Source organism: Cupressus sempervirens, chromosome 7 (assembly GCF_028749045.1).
Source record: "Cupressus sempervirens isolate cs-2001-9-10 chromosome 7, ASM2874904v1, whole genome shotgun sequence".
NCBI classification, from domain to species: Eukaryota; Viridiplantae; Streptophyta; class Pinopsida; order Cupressales; family Cupressaceae; genus Cupressus; species Cupressus sempervirens.
In genome coordinates this window covers 196,223,832-196,240,291 of record NC_143124.1, presented here as the reverse complement: position 1 = coordinate 196,240,291, position 16,460 = coordinate 196,223,832, and the positions used below count along the sequence as shown (strand labels likewise).

General features: G+C 38.2%; 1 protein-coding gene across 3 annotated transcripts in view; it reads right to left on the bottom strand.

The window, feature by feature from the left end:
* Nucleotides 1-16,460, bottom strand: part of FRA3 (Endonuclease/exonuclease/phosphatase family protein) — a 134,895-nt gene that overhangs the window by 89,338 nt on the left and 29,097 nt on the right. For all 3 annotated transcript variants that reach the window (XM_089791038.1, XM_089791036.1, XM_089791039.1), the window contains 2 exons: nt 14,421-14,545; nt 13,816-13,900 (listed from right to left, as the gene is read on the bottom strand). In XM_089791038.1, coding sequence (XP_089647164.1) covers nt 13,816-13,900; nt 14,421-14,545 — 210 coding nt within the window. The remainder of the gene's footprint in view (nt 1-13,815; nt 13,901-14,420; nt 14,546-16,460) is intronic.

Sequence of the window (16,460 nt, the reverse complement as noted above, 5' to 3'; positions counted from 1 at the left end):
ACTTCAAAGGAAAGTAAACTAGATCACCACACAAAGCCTCCCAACCAGCCGCTAGGATGCTAGTGGCCTAGTGTTGACCCCTATCAAACATCTACCAAAGCTACCATGCAACAATCCATTTTATTTTACTCTTACTCTAACAACTTGAAATGAAATTGCTTCAACTTGAAAAGAAAATTTAACTATGTGGAAGTAGAAAACATGCAATAACACCCAATGTTCTTAGTCAACATGCAATGAAAAAGAGAGCACTTTGGTATTATTTTCGCAACAATTTCTCCAACCCTCCCTTTACAAATGAGAGCCAATGGCCTTATATAGAGGTCCAAAATACAATGGACGGTAGAGATCAAAACAAGATCGACGATCCAGATTGGATCCAAAAACCCTAATTAGGGTTGCCACCCCATCGGCCAATGAGAAGATGCCACCTCATCAATGGACCAATGAAAAAAGTGCAAAAGTGGCAACCAATGAGAAGGCACCAAAATGGTGGCCAATCAGAAACAAACACTTGTCCTATTCTAGAAGAAAGGGAAAGTTGCCACTTGGGCTTACATAAGATGATCTTCTAATATAATTCTTCCTTTTTCTTTTGTTCTTTTAGCTAAGGCAATGAACTTAGCTAGCCTTTCGTTAACTTCTTCCATAGGAGGACAAGGTGTGTGCTTCGCTTGGAGTTCAGCTGACTTTGCCACGCTGTTTGCTGCTTGTAGTATCCTTTCGTGATCCTTCTCATATTTCTTTGCAAACCCAATAAAAGCATTGAGTGAGGAAAGGGTGTTCAGATGTTTCCTTTTGACGGCAGCCTTCCCTAACTCATCCAATCTCGATCCAAATCCTGTCTCACTGACATCCTCCTCTCTAATACCCTCAAAATCAAGCGCCACCCCAACGTCGCTCATTATGGTCAAAATGAAAGTGTCGACGCTTGGGCCGTGTTGTGCAATCTCATCATGAATTTCTTCAAGTGTTCTGAATCTGGTAGTCAATGCGACATACCAAGATTCAACTATGCTCAATCCTCTCTCATCAACCAACCGGGCTCTTTCCAAATATGCCTCCGGTAGCCTAATGAACGCCTGCAGCCTAGGAATAACCAAATCCTTGATGGGAAGAAAACTCTTCCATTCCTCTTCAAATAATCTGAATTTGTTTCTAACAGTCACCAATGACTGGAATGTTGAGATGAAGGAGGGCAAGAAATTTCGCCCATCTTGGATTGTATCATAGATCCAACCCCTTACTTCATGTAACTGAGCTGATACCTCTTCTGAATTGCTCCCGCTGTCTTGAGGAAGGGCTGCCTGATGCAGCTGTTGGATTGGCTGGCAATCTCTCCAATATTTGTTTTCGGCCTCCAACTTTACTATCCTTTCGTTTGCCTTCCTCAATCTTTCTCTGATTGATGCTATGCCTTCCTGAACCTCCTCACATTCCATATCATCTGTATTTCTTCCCAAATTATGTTCTACTATTTCGTACTCCTGGGCTGCAATCTCATCCGCTGCCTTATTGACTGTTGGTATAGCAATCTGAACCCTTCGGTGACCATCACTGTCGCTTCTGATTACCCTTGCCACCGTATTTGCCATCTGTTTTTGGTTCTCGCTATCATCCTTTTCTATTAGTCCTTGGATATCATCAACTGCGTGAGCCATTACCACCTCGCCTCTCGGTATAAGCATTTGCCTTAACCATAGTGGTGCAGTGCATCTCCCCAAATCCGGATTCGGTTCGACCAACAAAGCATCACCAACGGCCTTAGACGCCTGACTTATCTCTTCAATATCAATCGGCCCATCTTCTTCTCTACTAGTTTCTGCCATATTTCCTTGCTGGTTCTCCGAGAGAGGGGAGTACTCCGTACTTTCACTGTAGCCACTTGATTCCGAATCAGAGCTCACCTCCACTGCGGCCCCTTTATCACTCGAATTGACCTCTTGGCTTCTAGCCTTAGTTATACTCTCCCTTGACGGCGCTGCCCGCTGTCTCTTGGCTGGAGGTTCCGAACGTTCTTAGCTTTTCTCTACCTCCAAAGCCCTCTTCTTGCTATTTCTAATTGTCTCCGATTGCCGGCCACTTCCTTCACCCTTCTGTCCGATTGATTCTACTAGACCTTCCTTCGGTTTCATCATCTCATAAGTAAGGAGAACCTTTTGTCTTTGTAGCTTTCTCAACTTGGCATTATACCACGACTCGGTATGCAAATCTACTGTCCTTGTGACTGCCTCCAAGGAAGGATCCTGATGATCGTCCCAATCCACTGGATTCAACTCTGTTCCAACTACTGTCTCATAGTCTTCTCTCAACACACTACGATCATCCTCCAATTGATCGGGAATATCAAGGCCTCTCCATCTGATATCTCTCATCATGTTCACCGACAATCTCGAGAAAGCTAGCTTTCTCACGTGAAAATCATCCTTTGCATTGGCCCAAAAGTCCTTTATAGTGGGAACATGCTTAAATTCGCTTCCATGAGATGCCTTGATAAGACCAACAAGGTCGAATCCTTGCCTTGCTCTGTACCATCCTAGATGATACCACTCCAATTCCTTTTCCGCAGCCTCAAAGGTGGCCCGATTTGGGCAACTATCATTGCCAATTATAATTGAGAAGGAAACGCCTGTTTTCCCCTCATTCCTCATTACTCTATCATAGTGCTCAAGTTGCCTAGCCAATTCCATCAAAACTACCTTGTCGGGCGGGTATCTTGGAAGCCTCTTGGGACAAACTGTACTTCCTGCCACTCTAATGTATGTGAATTGCGGGAATTGGATGAACCAACTCCCAAACTTCTTAATCCTTGCTTCTGCTTCCAATGAAAGTCTCTTAGCAGGCGCCCCTTGTAATACCCTTACTGTCTTCATGGCGAATGCATCGCAAAACATCTTGTAATCCTTGTTATTGTGCAAATGAAGCTGCGGATAGCATTCATGCACCAAATATTGCCCCGGCCCATTACCAATCTCTCCTAAGGCCCTAAGTCCCGGACTCTCATACAATCTAGCAATTAAGTAAAACAGATAGGATCCCATGTAGAATTGCCTTTGGTTTTGAACTGTTCTAAGTTGCAACTCTAAATTTTCACTTATGATCCTAGCCCAATCAAATTTTCCCTTTCCCTTTTCAATTTCATCAATGAAGAAGTACATCCAGTTTTCGAATTGCATAGCTTGAGCTAGGCCCATGATCCGGCTGAGAAGAACAATGAAATCACCATATTCCGGCTTGAAATCTGCCACTGTAAGCCTTGTTGATTTGTTAACTCCTTTCCTTCCTTCGTGTATCCAATTCCGCTTTAGATGTGAGAAGTAGGCCTCTTGGTTACCTTGAAATGATTTGGCCGCCTGATCCACCATTACAACTGTCATGCCCTTGCTCTGGGGAATATTAAATGTCTCTTCAATTGCTTGTTCACCAATGTTGGCCAACACTCTCTTCCTTTCGCCAAAAATGATGGATTTACTATCTAGATCAAATCTGGATGCACACTCCATAATCAATTCCGGACAAGGCAAAGTAGGAGGAAAAGCTGCTGCATGTACAATTCCGCTCTTGTATATCCTCTTTGCCAAAGGGGATTGTCCTTCCTTTAGTCTGTCCCTCATCCGTATCATGTCCACTGTAGCGATATTAGTATCAGTTATTTTCTTCATTTTCGAGAAGGAAGTTTTGGGCGTCATATCCTCTTTGTCTTTCTTAGCATTTGCCCGCTTGGGATTCTTACTTGCACTATCATCCTCCATGCTCGTCGCCCTATTACGGGATGGTAGAGTGGTGGACCAAAAGGCAAGAAGAACCAAGTAGTGCAATTCTTAGAAAAGAGCGAAAGAATGGATGTCAGCTTAAGCACTCCTTGCAACTCTAGATGATGACTTTCACCTTAACTAATAATCTTACAGCAACTTTTCGGAACCCGGGATATGACATCAAAGAATTACAAATCCCTTTGCAAATTAGAAAACAAAGCCTCTAAGCTTATCCAACACTTGCCTTCTATGCAAAAATCAAACTTTCATATGTATCTCTTCTCCCAACAAAATTGCCCAAATCTGATATAAAAATTGCAACCCCTCTAGAAAATCAGAATTTTGTCTTCCACAAATTTCGGCCCCCACAAAATTCGGCTAAGCATGAAAAAAAAAAATCTGCCCTTCCACAAAATTCGGCTAAGCAAAGAAGGAGCAAAATCTGTAAAATCTGCCACCTAGGGCACAAATCGCAGCCCACAAAGTGGAGCAAAAATCCCCAAAAACTCAAAAAATCTGGCCCTTAGACAAATCGCCCAACAATGGCAATGGAGAAATTGCCCAAAAATCGCCAAAAAACTGCCTTCCACCAATTTCGCCCAAGTCTGGAAATCTGCCCTTGCTTCAAATTCGCCCAAGCATGAGGAGCAAATGAATTGATGAAAATGAAATGGGAGGGGACTCCCTTTATAGCAGCTTTCACCTTCCTCCCAGGCTGGCCGACTTGGTCCTATAGAGGAAAAAAAACCAAAATTAAAGCTAAGTTAGTGGCCCACTTTAAATACTTTGCCAAAATTTTAATTTTCTAAAATGAAAACTGCACTTTTAATTTACTAATTAACCACAAATTGCAAAACGAAATTAAATGGTGCCTTGGGGATGCTAAAAATTTCTATTTAATGATGGTTTGCTAATTAATACATCCTTGAAGTTGAATTTTGGCTAACCAAAAGCCATTTCTTAATATTAATTTACCAATTTCATTAAATACCAAAAGCTTTCAAGGCAAATTTAATCTATTAAAGCCAATTTTTGCAATTTTCCTCTAAATCGATTTTGCTAAATAATTAAAATTTTATGACAAAAAAAAAAAATTGCCTCTAGAGTAAAAATCGATTTTGCAATTTAACTTCATCTTACAAAATTAAATTCTATTTCACCAAAAAAAATAAGATTTTCCAAGAACCTAAGTCTAACGAAAAATTTCCTTATTTGAAAATCATTCAAATTTACAATTAAATCCAAAATTTCAAAAGAAATCGTCTAAGTACAAAATTCACAATCTTATCCTGCCAAGTTGAAATCAATTTTGAACTTATTCGACCTAAGGATAGAACTGATAGCTCTGGAAAATCAAGTTGAAACCGGGTGAAAAATACATCTAACCTTCTCCACTGGCCCTAAAGGCGATTAAAAAGGGGGTCCCCAAGATTTTGGGGCGATGTGTGAAAACCTCACAACAAATCTGTATGGTGATCGTACTCAATATCTGTATGTTGCCCTCCTTGTTCGTACGTGATTCACTCCTCTCCTAATAGTCGTACAGTGTATGGTATCCTTCCAAACCATACAGTACTATAACCTCTCCTTCAGATCGACCTTTTCTACTTTCTTGTCTGTATAGGTTGTACAGCATCTACCAACCCCATACAGTATGCTCACGCTTGGTTTATGCTCACCATACCAAGCCGTATGACGGTCTTACCATCTTGGCTTGCCTTTACGTCCGTACAATATCAACTTCTCATGCTTCCCTTCGTCCGTACAGTGATCTCTTTGGGCTTCCTCAGCACCCTATTTTTATAAAGATTGTACAATGCCAGATGCTTCTTATATATCCGTACGGTATGCCTTTCCTTCCAGTAATGACCGTAAGGTATATTCTTCCCTCCAAGTGATGGTCGTGTGATATCATTTTCTTTCCATTTGTTGGTTGTATGGTACCTTTTCTGTACGGTACATTTCCTTGACTTTATCTCATTGTCCTATTAGCATGTTATGATTTTTCGCTTACTCCTTAATGGTCATACTACGAAAAAAATTTACTTATACATTATTTACACTTATTTATTTTACATATATTTATTTTACTTATTTATATATACATTATTTATTCTCTCAATTTTTTGTCGACAGAGGGGCATTGTTTCTTTCATGAGAGATTTTCAACTTTTCCCCATTCACTGCATCAAGCACTTCCTTCCCATCAAGCATCCATAATTTTATTACTCCGTTATCGCCCACTTCACAGATTTTATATGGCCCAACTTACTTTATTTTAAATTTGTCTAGTCTGATCTCATTGCGCCCATTATATTTCAACACTAGTTGGCCTAGTTGAGATCTATTCAACTTAAAGTGCTCTTCATGCCATGCCTTATGCCTATTTTGTGTAACTTCTGTGGCCCATTGTTCTTGCAGTCGTTGCTCATCAAGTTTATTTATATTATACAGTCTTTCCCTCAGGCTTTCCATATCTCCTAGCTTGTTTTTTATCGTGATTCTTAAACTCGGTACCATGAATTTCGTCAGTTGCCACTCCTTGCCATCAATAATTGTATTTTTTATTCTAGAACTTTCACTCTGTACTGCTAAAGTTTTTATTAAGCCCTTCCTCTTTGTTAGAATGTGTTTTCCTTGATGTTGGCACCTTTCTGCTAAATTCGCGTTGCAGTGTAACCTTTTCTTTCCATGCAGTTCATTCACCATGTACCGTACAGTGGAATCTTTCTTTTTGCTAGGTTCGTATAGTATGTTCTTGTACTAGCCATATGATATATTCTTTCCTTCACCTTCAGCCATAACTACATTTCCTTCTTTCGCTTCTCTGTATCCCTTCGAACATCCATTTTCCTCTCCTTTATTACCTTCGACGACCCTTAACATATTATAGCTCAAAAAGAGCTCATAGTCCTCCATCTGCCAATGGAGTAGTTCATTCACCAAGTCCAAGTCATCATTGTTAGACCCTCGTTCCAGTCTCAATACTCCCTCTTCATTAGGTTCCATTCTCTTCTTCCCCTCGTCCCCTTCACCTTCACCTTCGAAATCGGACAACGTTGCCTCCTCACCTATCATCTATGTGTATAAGTCAATTACAAATCTTTGGCCTCTGCATTCCATGGATAAGGTATTTCGTTTCCAATCATGTTTCACCTTCACCTGTACCAGCCAGCCCCGTCCAAGGACAGCGTCATACCCTTTTCTTTTTAATGGAATGAACATGAAATCCAATATGAATGGTCATGTCCCGATGGTTATAGGTTGCACCATCAGGGTCCCTAAGGGCTTGATTCTCTGTTGATCGGCAGTGAGTAGCTAAAATGTAGGTGGCCACAACATAGATTGTCCCAACCTTTTCCATATATCCTCCGGTAGCACATTTACTCCTAACCCTTCGTCTACAATTGTGTCTGTAAGTACGGTTCCCAGTATACCTATCTCTACTACTGCAGGATGTCTTCCCGTAGTGAGTGCCAATAGCAGTGGATCTACTGCAGTCGCTCTGCTACAATCCTTTCCTATCCCTTCCATTGCTTTCGAGAGTGGTGTCATGTTCAATATCGTCGTTCTTAATTGAGGCATTGTAAGAAGGTCATTCAATTTCATAGGGACTTCCATTTGCATTACCTGTCGTATAATATTTTGTTTTGCCAAGTTCCTCTTCAAGGTGTCGGTAGTGTCTTTTGATTGTGATTTCTCGGCTTCCATTTGTTTTTCCAATTCCACTCATGCTAACTACAACCTCTTCTTTTCTTCCTCCGCATCTAGGTACATTACCTTTTTTGCTTGTTTGCGAGTAATGGCCAGTGTCTCGTCAAAATGTTTCAATACTTAACAAGTTCACCCCTTGCTTAAGGCATTTCGAATCCTTGTGGTCTCCCAGACCACACCATCTACACAACTATGGTACAATCTCTGGCGAAGTGCCCCCAAAGGTTGTACACAACATTGTATCATCGGTCGTCCACTCGAGTTGTACTATATCCGACTTCAGCCTCCATTATTGTTATTATTGTTATTGTTACCACCTCGTCTGTGCCACTGTTTTGGTACCCTCCTAAAGTTGTGTCATTGTTCATGTTCGTTCCTACTTCTGTGGTGGACACTTCCTTTTTCAGTAACACTTGTTGATGTCCCTATGTCTTCATATTGAATGGGCATTCCTTGGTGGAATATCCTACAATCAGGTAGATATCGCAAAATTGTTTTTCTGGGAAGGAGTCCTTTGTGTGGCCCTCGTCCTTACATTCTGTACACTACAATTCCCCTTTTATCGAATCGGGATTCTTTTTCAGATTTTTAAACTCCTTCATTATCCGTAACATATCCTTTTGCAACGTTCAAACCTTCTTACTTGATTCTTCATCGTTGCTGCTACTTTCGGAAGATGAATAGTTTGAGTCCGACAATTTGTGCTTCTTCTTTTTGCTCATTTTTTGCTCACTCTCGAGATCCATGTACAATGCTGGAGGTACAATTTTCATCTTTTTCTTTAGTGTTGGTCGTAGCCCTTCAACAAAGCACCTTTTTTTTAATCCATCGCCTAGTGGGCTCTCCATTTTCCCCACCAACTCCTTTAGCCTTCTTGCATATACTTGGATTGTTTCATTCTTCCCCTATTTTGTACTGTGTATTTCCGCTACTATTTTGTTATCATCCCTCAGTAGTCAGAATTTTGCTATGAATTCTTTCTTCACGTTCGACCATGTCGTTAATTTCTGAGGATCGGCATCCGAAAACCAATCAATTGCTATACCCTGTGGGGTCACCGAAAACTATCAGATCCAATCATCTTGGTCTGTTACACCGTTCGCCATCCAAATCGTTTCACATGTTTTACAATGTCTAGTTGGATCGATCATCCCATCACCATAGAACTTCGGCAATTTTTCCTTTGGTCCTTCCATTGCTACTTTCTTCAGATTCTGTGGTACTTGCTATGTACCTGCGCTATTCGGAGCACTCGTGCTGTTCTAAGCACCTGAGCTGTTCTGAGTACCAACGTTGTTCTGAGCACCCGCATTGTTCTACACAACCACGCTACTTTGGACAACCACCCTACTTTGGACACCCACATTACCCAACAAGAAAAGGTCTTCCTCAAGCGAAGTTGTTTAGTACTTTTTACCAACAAGGAAACGTATGAGGACTTAGGTTGGTTAGTAATATCACATTTTTGTTTTGTAAATAAGTGTTTGTTTATGTTTTGGAACTGATGCATTGCCTCTCAAAAAAAAACTCACTTGCACTCTTCATACTAGTTAGATGGCTTGTTCCCGCTTGTTCTCTAGGGTTCCCTAGTGGGTCGTTAGAAAATCTTCAATATCACAAAGGTAATGACGGTAGTAAGTTTTATTTCAAATCTGTTGAAGATCAGGTATTTTTTGTAGTTGTCTATGTTGATGCTATCATCTTTGGTGGTAATGATAAAGTGTATCAGTATTTGATTACTGAAATGCAATCAGTTTTTGAGATGTCTATGTTAGGAAAGTTGTCATACGTTCTTGGTTTTGAAGTCTCTGGATTAGATGAAGGCATTTTTCGTCACAAATTAAATATACAAAGGAAATGTTTAAAAAGTTTCAGATGCAAACCCATCAATACTCCAATGATTGCAAGAAGTAACTTAAGTATCGATGAATACTCTCCTGCAATAGATCAGACACAATAAAGGTCTATGATTGGCAGTTTTCTTTCTCAAATAGCTTCTAGACCTGACACTATGCTAGCAGTATGTATGGTTGCCAGGTTCCAGGCTTCTCCTAAAGTTTGTCGTCTTAATGCAGTGAAACATATATTCAAATACTTGCAGGGTACTGTCGATTTTGGGTTATGGTATCCATGTAATGACAAGTTTAAACTTGTTGCATATACAGATGCAGACTTTGCAGGTTGTTTGGATGGTAAACACAACACCAGTGGGGGAACTTTCCTTTTGGGTGATAGGTTGATAGCTTGGTTAAGTAAGAAACATGATTCTATTACCTCAATAGTTGAGACTAAATACGTGGCTTCAGTTGCTTGTTATAAGCAAGTTTTGTGGATGAAGCGGACTCTTATGGATTTGAAGTTGACTGATATATTTATGAACCCTCCTCCTGCAGCAACATTTGAACATCTTCGAGAAGGGCTTGGAGTTGTGTTTTGCCACACTGCCACACTAAGTTCTTGCATTCGTGCATGAACTTGGGGGGGCATTTATTGTTTTATTGTGTACACCTCGTCCCCTTGTCACTGATGTTAAAGGGGGAGAAATAGTTGTGAGAAGGTTCAGATTCATGGTTTGGTTTAGTTTCGTGGCAGATTCATGGTTTGGTAAAGTTTCATGGTTTGGTTCAGTTTCATGGAATTGTGTGAATTGCAGATCAGCATTGTATTGTGTTGAATTACAGTTGTATTGCAGAGTTTAAAGAGATCAGAGATTGTATTCTTGTTGCAGGTTTGTTGGATGTCTTGCCATCAATGACGGGGAGATTTTGTGTCATTGATGACAAGAAACCTACAAATGATTATTAATGGATACGACTCTGTTTGTCTGCAACAAATATATCATTGAGATATGCAACTTTCCTATTACTAGTTTTATTGAAGATAAACGTTTCAGGCTCATACCTTTTATGTAAGACCATACTTTGGTTTCTGGCTTGTGCAGATGTGTCAGCTATGGTTGATTTTTCACTTTGTTTCAGATCAAATAGCTTGTATTCTCCAGAAGCAACATCAAGCCTGTATATCTCTGAAGGCGAATGTTAATAATCAATAGTGTTTTCTGCCAACAAAATACAACTGATGGATATTTATTAGAGATTATCGAATGCTGGGTGCTGGGGTGGTATTTTATAGTTGTGATCACGCTCAAACAAACTCCATCTTGGATGTACACATGCACATATGGTGATTGTGCATCTGTCCTGGTCAGGGTTCAATAATAATATGCCAGTGGCAAAGTCATGAAGGTAATCAGGCTAATAGAAAAGCACATAAGTGTCTTATGAACATGTAATCCTGTCAGGCTAACAAGCAAAGAGGAAGGTTGATATTTTATTTTCTAATTAAAAAAAGCAGCCATAGAATTTGTCCTGGTGGGGTAGCAAGCAAGATTGCAGGTCTCTGATAATATACATTGAAATCAAATATAGATATGAACAGCCGTTGCTTATTTAAAAGGTTTGATTCTAACATCTAAAGCAGTTTACAAACAGCTATATAAACCAACAAGATAATGAGTTTCTGTTAGTGTTTGCTACGATAATACTAATTCTGGGCGGTAGTGAGTTTGGTTGCAAATGAACAACCTCCTTAACATCTCAAAACAGTTGGATGATGTCTATATAAGTGTGATGACTTGCTGATAAACAGTGGGTGAATAAAAAGAAAGTACAATAAGCATTCTTAGAAAAAGGGAGGTGTATCTCTATTGAGAATAATTTTGTGAATGGAAATTCTGTAAGAAAAGTCAGCATATAACATTTATAATGGAGCTTTGATGATGAGAGGTGAATTGGTGAATTCAAAACAGAGCACTCTTAATATGTAAGTGTTTGTTCTTTGTTCAAGGAAAATTTCGTGACACACGAAAAACAATTCTGTGAGTATTTCGTCCCAAGTTCTCTATACAGATTTTCAGAGTATTCATGGTCTATACACTGTCAGATCCTAAATAAACAGTTGGTAATTTTTTATATTGTTCAGAATTACAGATATTTTTTCAAAGGACGGTATATTGTTCTGGAATTGCTTAATCGGTCATATCAAAACTTCAATCCTGTTTACACATATATCTAAAACCACAGAATTGCATTTGGCATAAGATTCAGTAAATTTGTAACTATTCTTCAATTGTAACTGAATTGATGTTCAGATTGAATTGAGTTGGTGCTCAGATTGAAAGAGTTGTAGCTCTGAGTTAGAGTTGTTGCCCCTTAGGGTTGTAGCCCTTAAAGCTGTATATGTATTGAAGATTTGTGAAACTGGATTAGGACAGTAGATCCTAGCAATTCACAGTGGTTTTATCCCATATTGGATTTCCATGTCACATTCTTGTCCCGTATTTCATGTGTCTTCTTGATTATTTCTTAACCTTCCCTACATTTTGGGATGATGTTTAAGTGCAAATATGTAATTGGGTTAATGAAACAAAACCTGGATTAAATTTGAAAAATTCATCTAGATTTATTCACTACTAATTCCCCCCACACTAGTAGTGAGTCTGTGTTCTACACTTCATAAAAAATTTCACAACATTCTATAACAAAGTAAATCCAAATTCATTAACCTCGTGATCAATACTAAGAGTTTTTTTCCCGGCTGGCAACAGTCTTTGGTTTCACTCAAACAAATTGTTTAAAACAAATAACATCAACGTTTGAAGCTCATCAGGAGTATGCCTACACTTTTCTCCATGAAATCAAGCCTGATGTCTTTCATCTAGCTTTTCAACTCAACATGGTATCCATTGTGCTGGCAATATGGGCAAGCTCAAATTGCACAAACCATCTGACTTAGAGTAAGTTTCTCTAAGACTTATGGCCTCAAAATATGGGCTTCTTGTAGGCTAATACAATTTCAGATATAGTCATATCAAGAGGCCCTTAATTTACCACAAACTTCAAGCTTCTACGATTTTAATAATGTTCATATCATATTTGATGGAACTAATAATATTGAATCCTCAAGTTTGGTTGAGAGATTCCAAAACTGCACTGTAAAATATACATGCAACAGTAAGATTAGATAAAAAAACATTTTCACTTGCAAAAAAATACCTTCAGGCATGGCTCTCAATAAATAAATGATTTGCATAACAAACAGGTCACACAGCATCATAAACGGAAAGAAATCCATCTATTAGTTCTTCAAATTTGGCATAGCCTATCATTATAAATTTTGTAAGCATTGGCAAGACACTATGGTTACATTTATGAGGGAAAAAATATCCATGTCCTATAGAAAGTAGGATAGATACTAAAGTATGGAAACATGAAAGATATATCTACAAATAGGCACAACATCCTTACTCCATTTGAATGAACTGCTTTTGTTAAACTGCATTCTGGAAAAAATTATATTGTCATAGCCACAAAACAAAAGCTGGACAGCCTGAAATTTTCTTGGGAGCCTCCATTTATAGAAGAGAATGGAATGCTTCACATTATAGACCAGCCCAAGGACTGCAGTCCCAAACCAGAACCCTCAAGAGGACACTCCCGCTCCCCTGAATGACCGGATATCCAAAGCAACTTTGCTGGCTTTTCACAGCCCTTAGTGGGGGAGGGTTTGAAGCTTAGAACTTAAGATTCAGAAGGAAGACATAGCTTCAGAAGTATATATATAGTTGCAAAAAGAGAATAGGGAAGTCTGGTTTCAGTCCACATAGTTTGTACTTTCTGAAGCCGCATTTCCTATCAATTTAAAATATCTTTGACAGCTATTTTGCGATGCCACTTTCCTGCAGTCCGAGCCAAGGCACATTGTTTCTCCTGAAAAACATTAATTGATAGATTTTACAACTTTTTGATTTCCTATTACATTTAGTATGCCACATTGCTCAGCAAGAAAGCTGGGAAGGTAACTTTTCCAGTCATAGAAATTTCTAATACCTGATATAAATTTGTTAAAATTATCAATCAGATCTATTATTAATAATTTAAAATATATTTATATATATTAATCAATTAAAATTAGAACCTCTCCTTTGTAATTGCACTTGATAAATAAAATTGTGTGTTCCACAGGGGAGATCTTACCCATATTATATACGACACATAATGAGGGGATGCGACCCCACATACATCCCTACACTCAAACTCACATCGATCATATCCAATGTGTAACTCTCAAAAAGACGGATTTCAAAGTAGAAATAGTAATACCATAAAAACTTATGTAGGAACTGTTGCATAGAGGGCAAAGCAACAAAACAAATACAACTGTTTCAACTTTTTGCAAAGAAACTAAATAGCATAAGTTAATGGAAAGCTTATTTTGTTATTTTCAGATTGACAATAACAGAAATTCAATGAGTTGTGTGGCAAAGACAAACAAATCACAAACCTACTTTATTGCCAATTTTTCGTCCCAAACCACAGGCCACAGCACCAACCTCCACATCTCCAATATAAGGCCAGAGATGTTTCCTAACCCTAGCGCAACAAAATCAAAACATAATAAGTTTTCCCGTCTGTAAACTGAGAATTGGAAATATCAGACTATCTGGCTATTGTTATAAAAGAGAACTTATATAAACATATAAAGAAAGTGAAACTTCTAAAGATATAACACTAAATAAGTTAGTCAATTAACTGAATGTATTTTATAGCTCCCTTATATTTATAATGAAAACATAAATGTTTCACTCCTATATTATTAATAGTAGGGCACATTAAAATTTTGTTCAAAATAACATTTCGTAAAATAGATCTTTTTCATTAATAGAAGTTCCACAGAAAGGAAGAAAGAAACAAATAAATAAAAAAGTTCAACTTAAAATAGATTAGAAACATAAAGAATATATACAGTATCTAAGTCCAAGCCCTTCATTTTCTTCATGATTAATGATTTATGCCAGACCTATCTTTGCCCAATTACTGATAAGGTCATTTTCACAAAATCTGGATTTTCATAACTTGAAGAAATCATCTACTGTTAACATAATTAGCATACCATACAGCAACAAGCAAACCGGCCAATTGTCGAGAACCTGCCCGTTGAAAGGACATATCTTCATCCAGAATCTTGCCAATGCTTTCCAACCACCATTGTCCATTGGAACTTCCCTCAATCCCTACCTACAAACAACCACTTATATTATTGGCTTTAAAAAATAATTGAGAGTGCTATCCTTATTAATGGCATGCAGCTGCAAATCCACATGTAACTAAGATTGCAATCATCAATTCTTGCATGATGACTCACATCAAGAAAATTTAGCTCATTTATGTAACCATTTCACTGCTCGTACATAGCCCCAAGGTATTTACCTCTTATGATTTAATAGCTTGTAAATGATCAAACAGCTAAAGATCTAGATAAAAGAGACCTAGGCAAGCTAGTGAATTAGTTAAGACTCTGAACAAACCTTGAGCTATAATTCAAATAATAATATGTGTGCTAACTCTATAGAAGAAACAGGTGCCACTCAAAGCAATAAGTATTCCAAGAATTGTCATGCAGTACCAAATGAACCAATATAGTAGAGTTTTAAACCCTTCACAAAACAGAAACTCGCACCTACTCTTAATAGACACAAGTTGTGAAATACATCACAGTCCAGGGAGAATTTTTTTTGAAATATTGTGCCTCTTGACCTATAAAAATTACCTACCTATCTACCTGCTGATGTGTGTTTTGTGACCACTCCAACATGCAGAATAAATTATTATCCAACAAAATTTCAAATGCTAAACAATATAACACTGTTATCAAATGAAGCAACCCCAAGGTTTACGCTGCAAAGTATCTTTAGAACACAATTACACTACTAAGAGTGGGGGGGGTTTGGTGGGGTTTAGTTAGGAGTGTACAATAATCTATAAAACAATTTAAATTTGCTGGCTAATATATTTTCATGAGGCATCTGATTTAAATGTAGGATCAACATCAAAAGAAAGAGAGAAAAATGCACAAAATGTGACATGGAAACCCAGTGTCGGAGAAAACCAACAAGATAATGACTGTTAGGAACTACTGTCCTAATCCAGTCTCACAAATCCTTCTGTCCAATTACAACTTTAAGGGTTTCACTTTCAACCCTACGGAGTCAACAAACTCCTCTCTTATCAAGAGCATCAACTCTTTCACCATATAACACCAACTAATATGATTTGAGCAACAACTCAATATCATTCAGAGCACCAGCACAAACCATCCAATCACCAAATCAATTACACTATCGAAAGAATCTGAGATTTAACATTTCAACTCAAAATAAATCTGTTGTAAACCTCTCTGATGAACTTTTACAAACATAGTAATTTTACAGTCTAAATCTTATCCTCTGAAATCTTCTTCAATCTGTTATGTAAATAACTTCTTACAGCAAGTTCAAACACATACGAACCGAGAGTTTACTTCAAGCTGTAATGTTTATAGATTTTCTGACCTCTAGCAAACATTATCATGTTCCAATCTAAAGATAGATCATTATAAGCTTTTTGCAAACTATACCATTCAAAAAATTAATATCTGTCCATCTGTATATCAAACCCAAAGCCAGAATCTGGAGAAAATTCCAAATAATTAATAGCATATACCTTTTTGATTAAATATTTTCCTTTCATTGATAAGTAGATTTTCATCACCCTTTCCTCATTCTTCAACACTCCTCACTTAAAAATCTGTAGCCACCTCAATGTTGTATATGCAACATCACTCCAGGTTTAATACTTCAGCATTGACACTAATAATTGCTCTATTTTATTATTTCATCATAAAATTGTGGTACCTCTTTGTCAGGTCTTGTTTCTTTTGTGTGCTTCACACTCTGAGCTACCTTCTTCTCTGTAGATTGTACCACCAAAGCAGTCAGCTGATCTACTTCTATGCCTTCTGGAGTGTCCACTCTCACACTATGTGGAGTCTTCCTGTGATATCGAAGATCTATCACCTTAGTGTGAGGCATCTCGTTCGGAACTACCAAGTGTGCCATTTCTGGAAATGAGATTCATTTTGCACCCTACTGAGGAATTAATTGCCTACTACCTT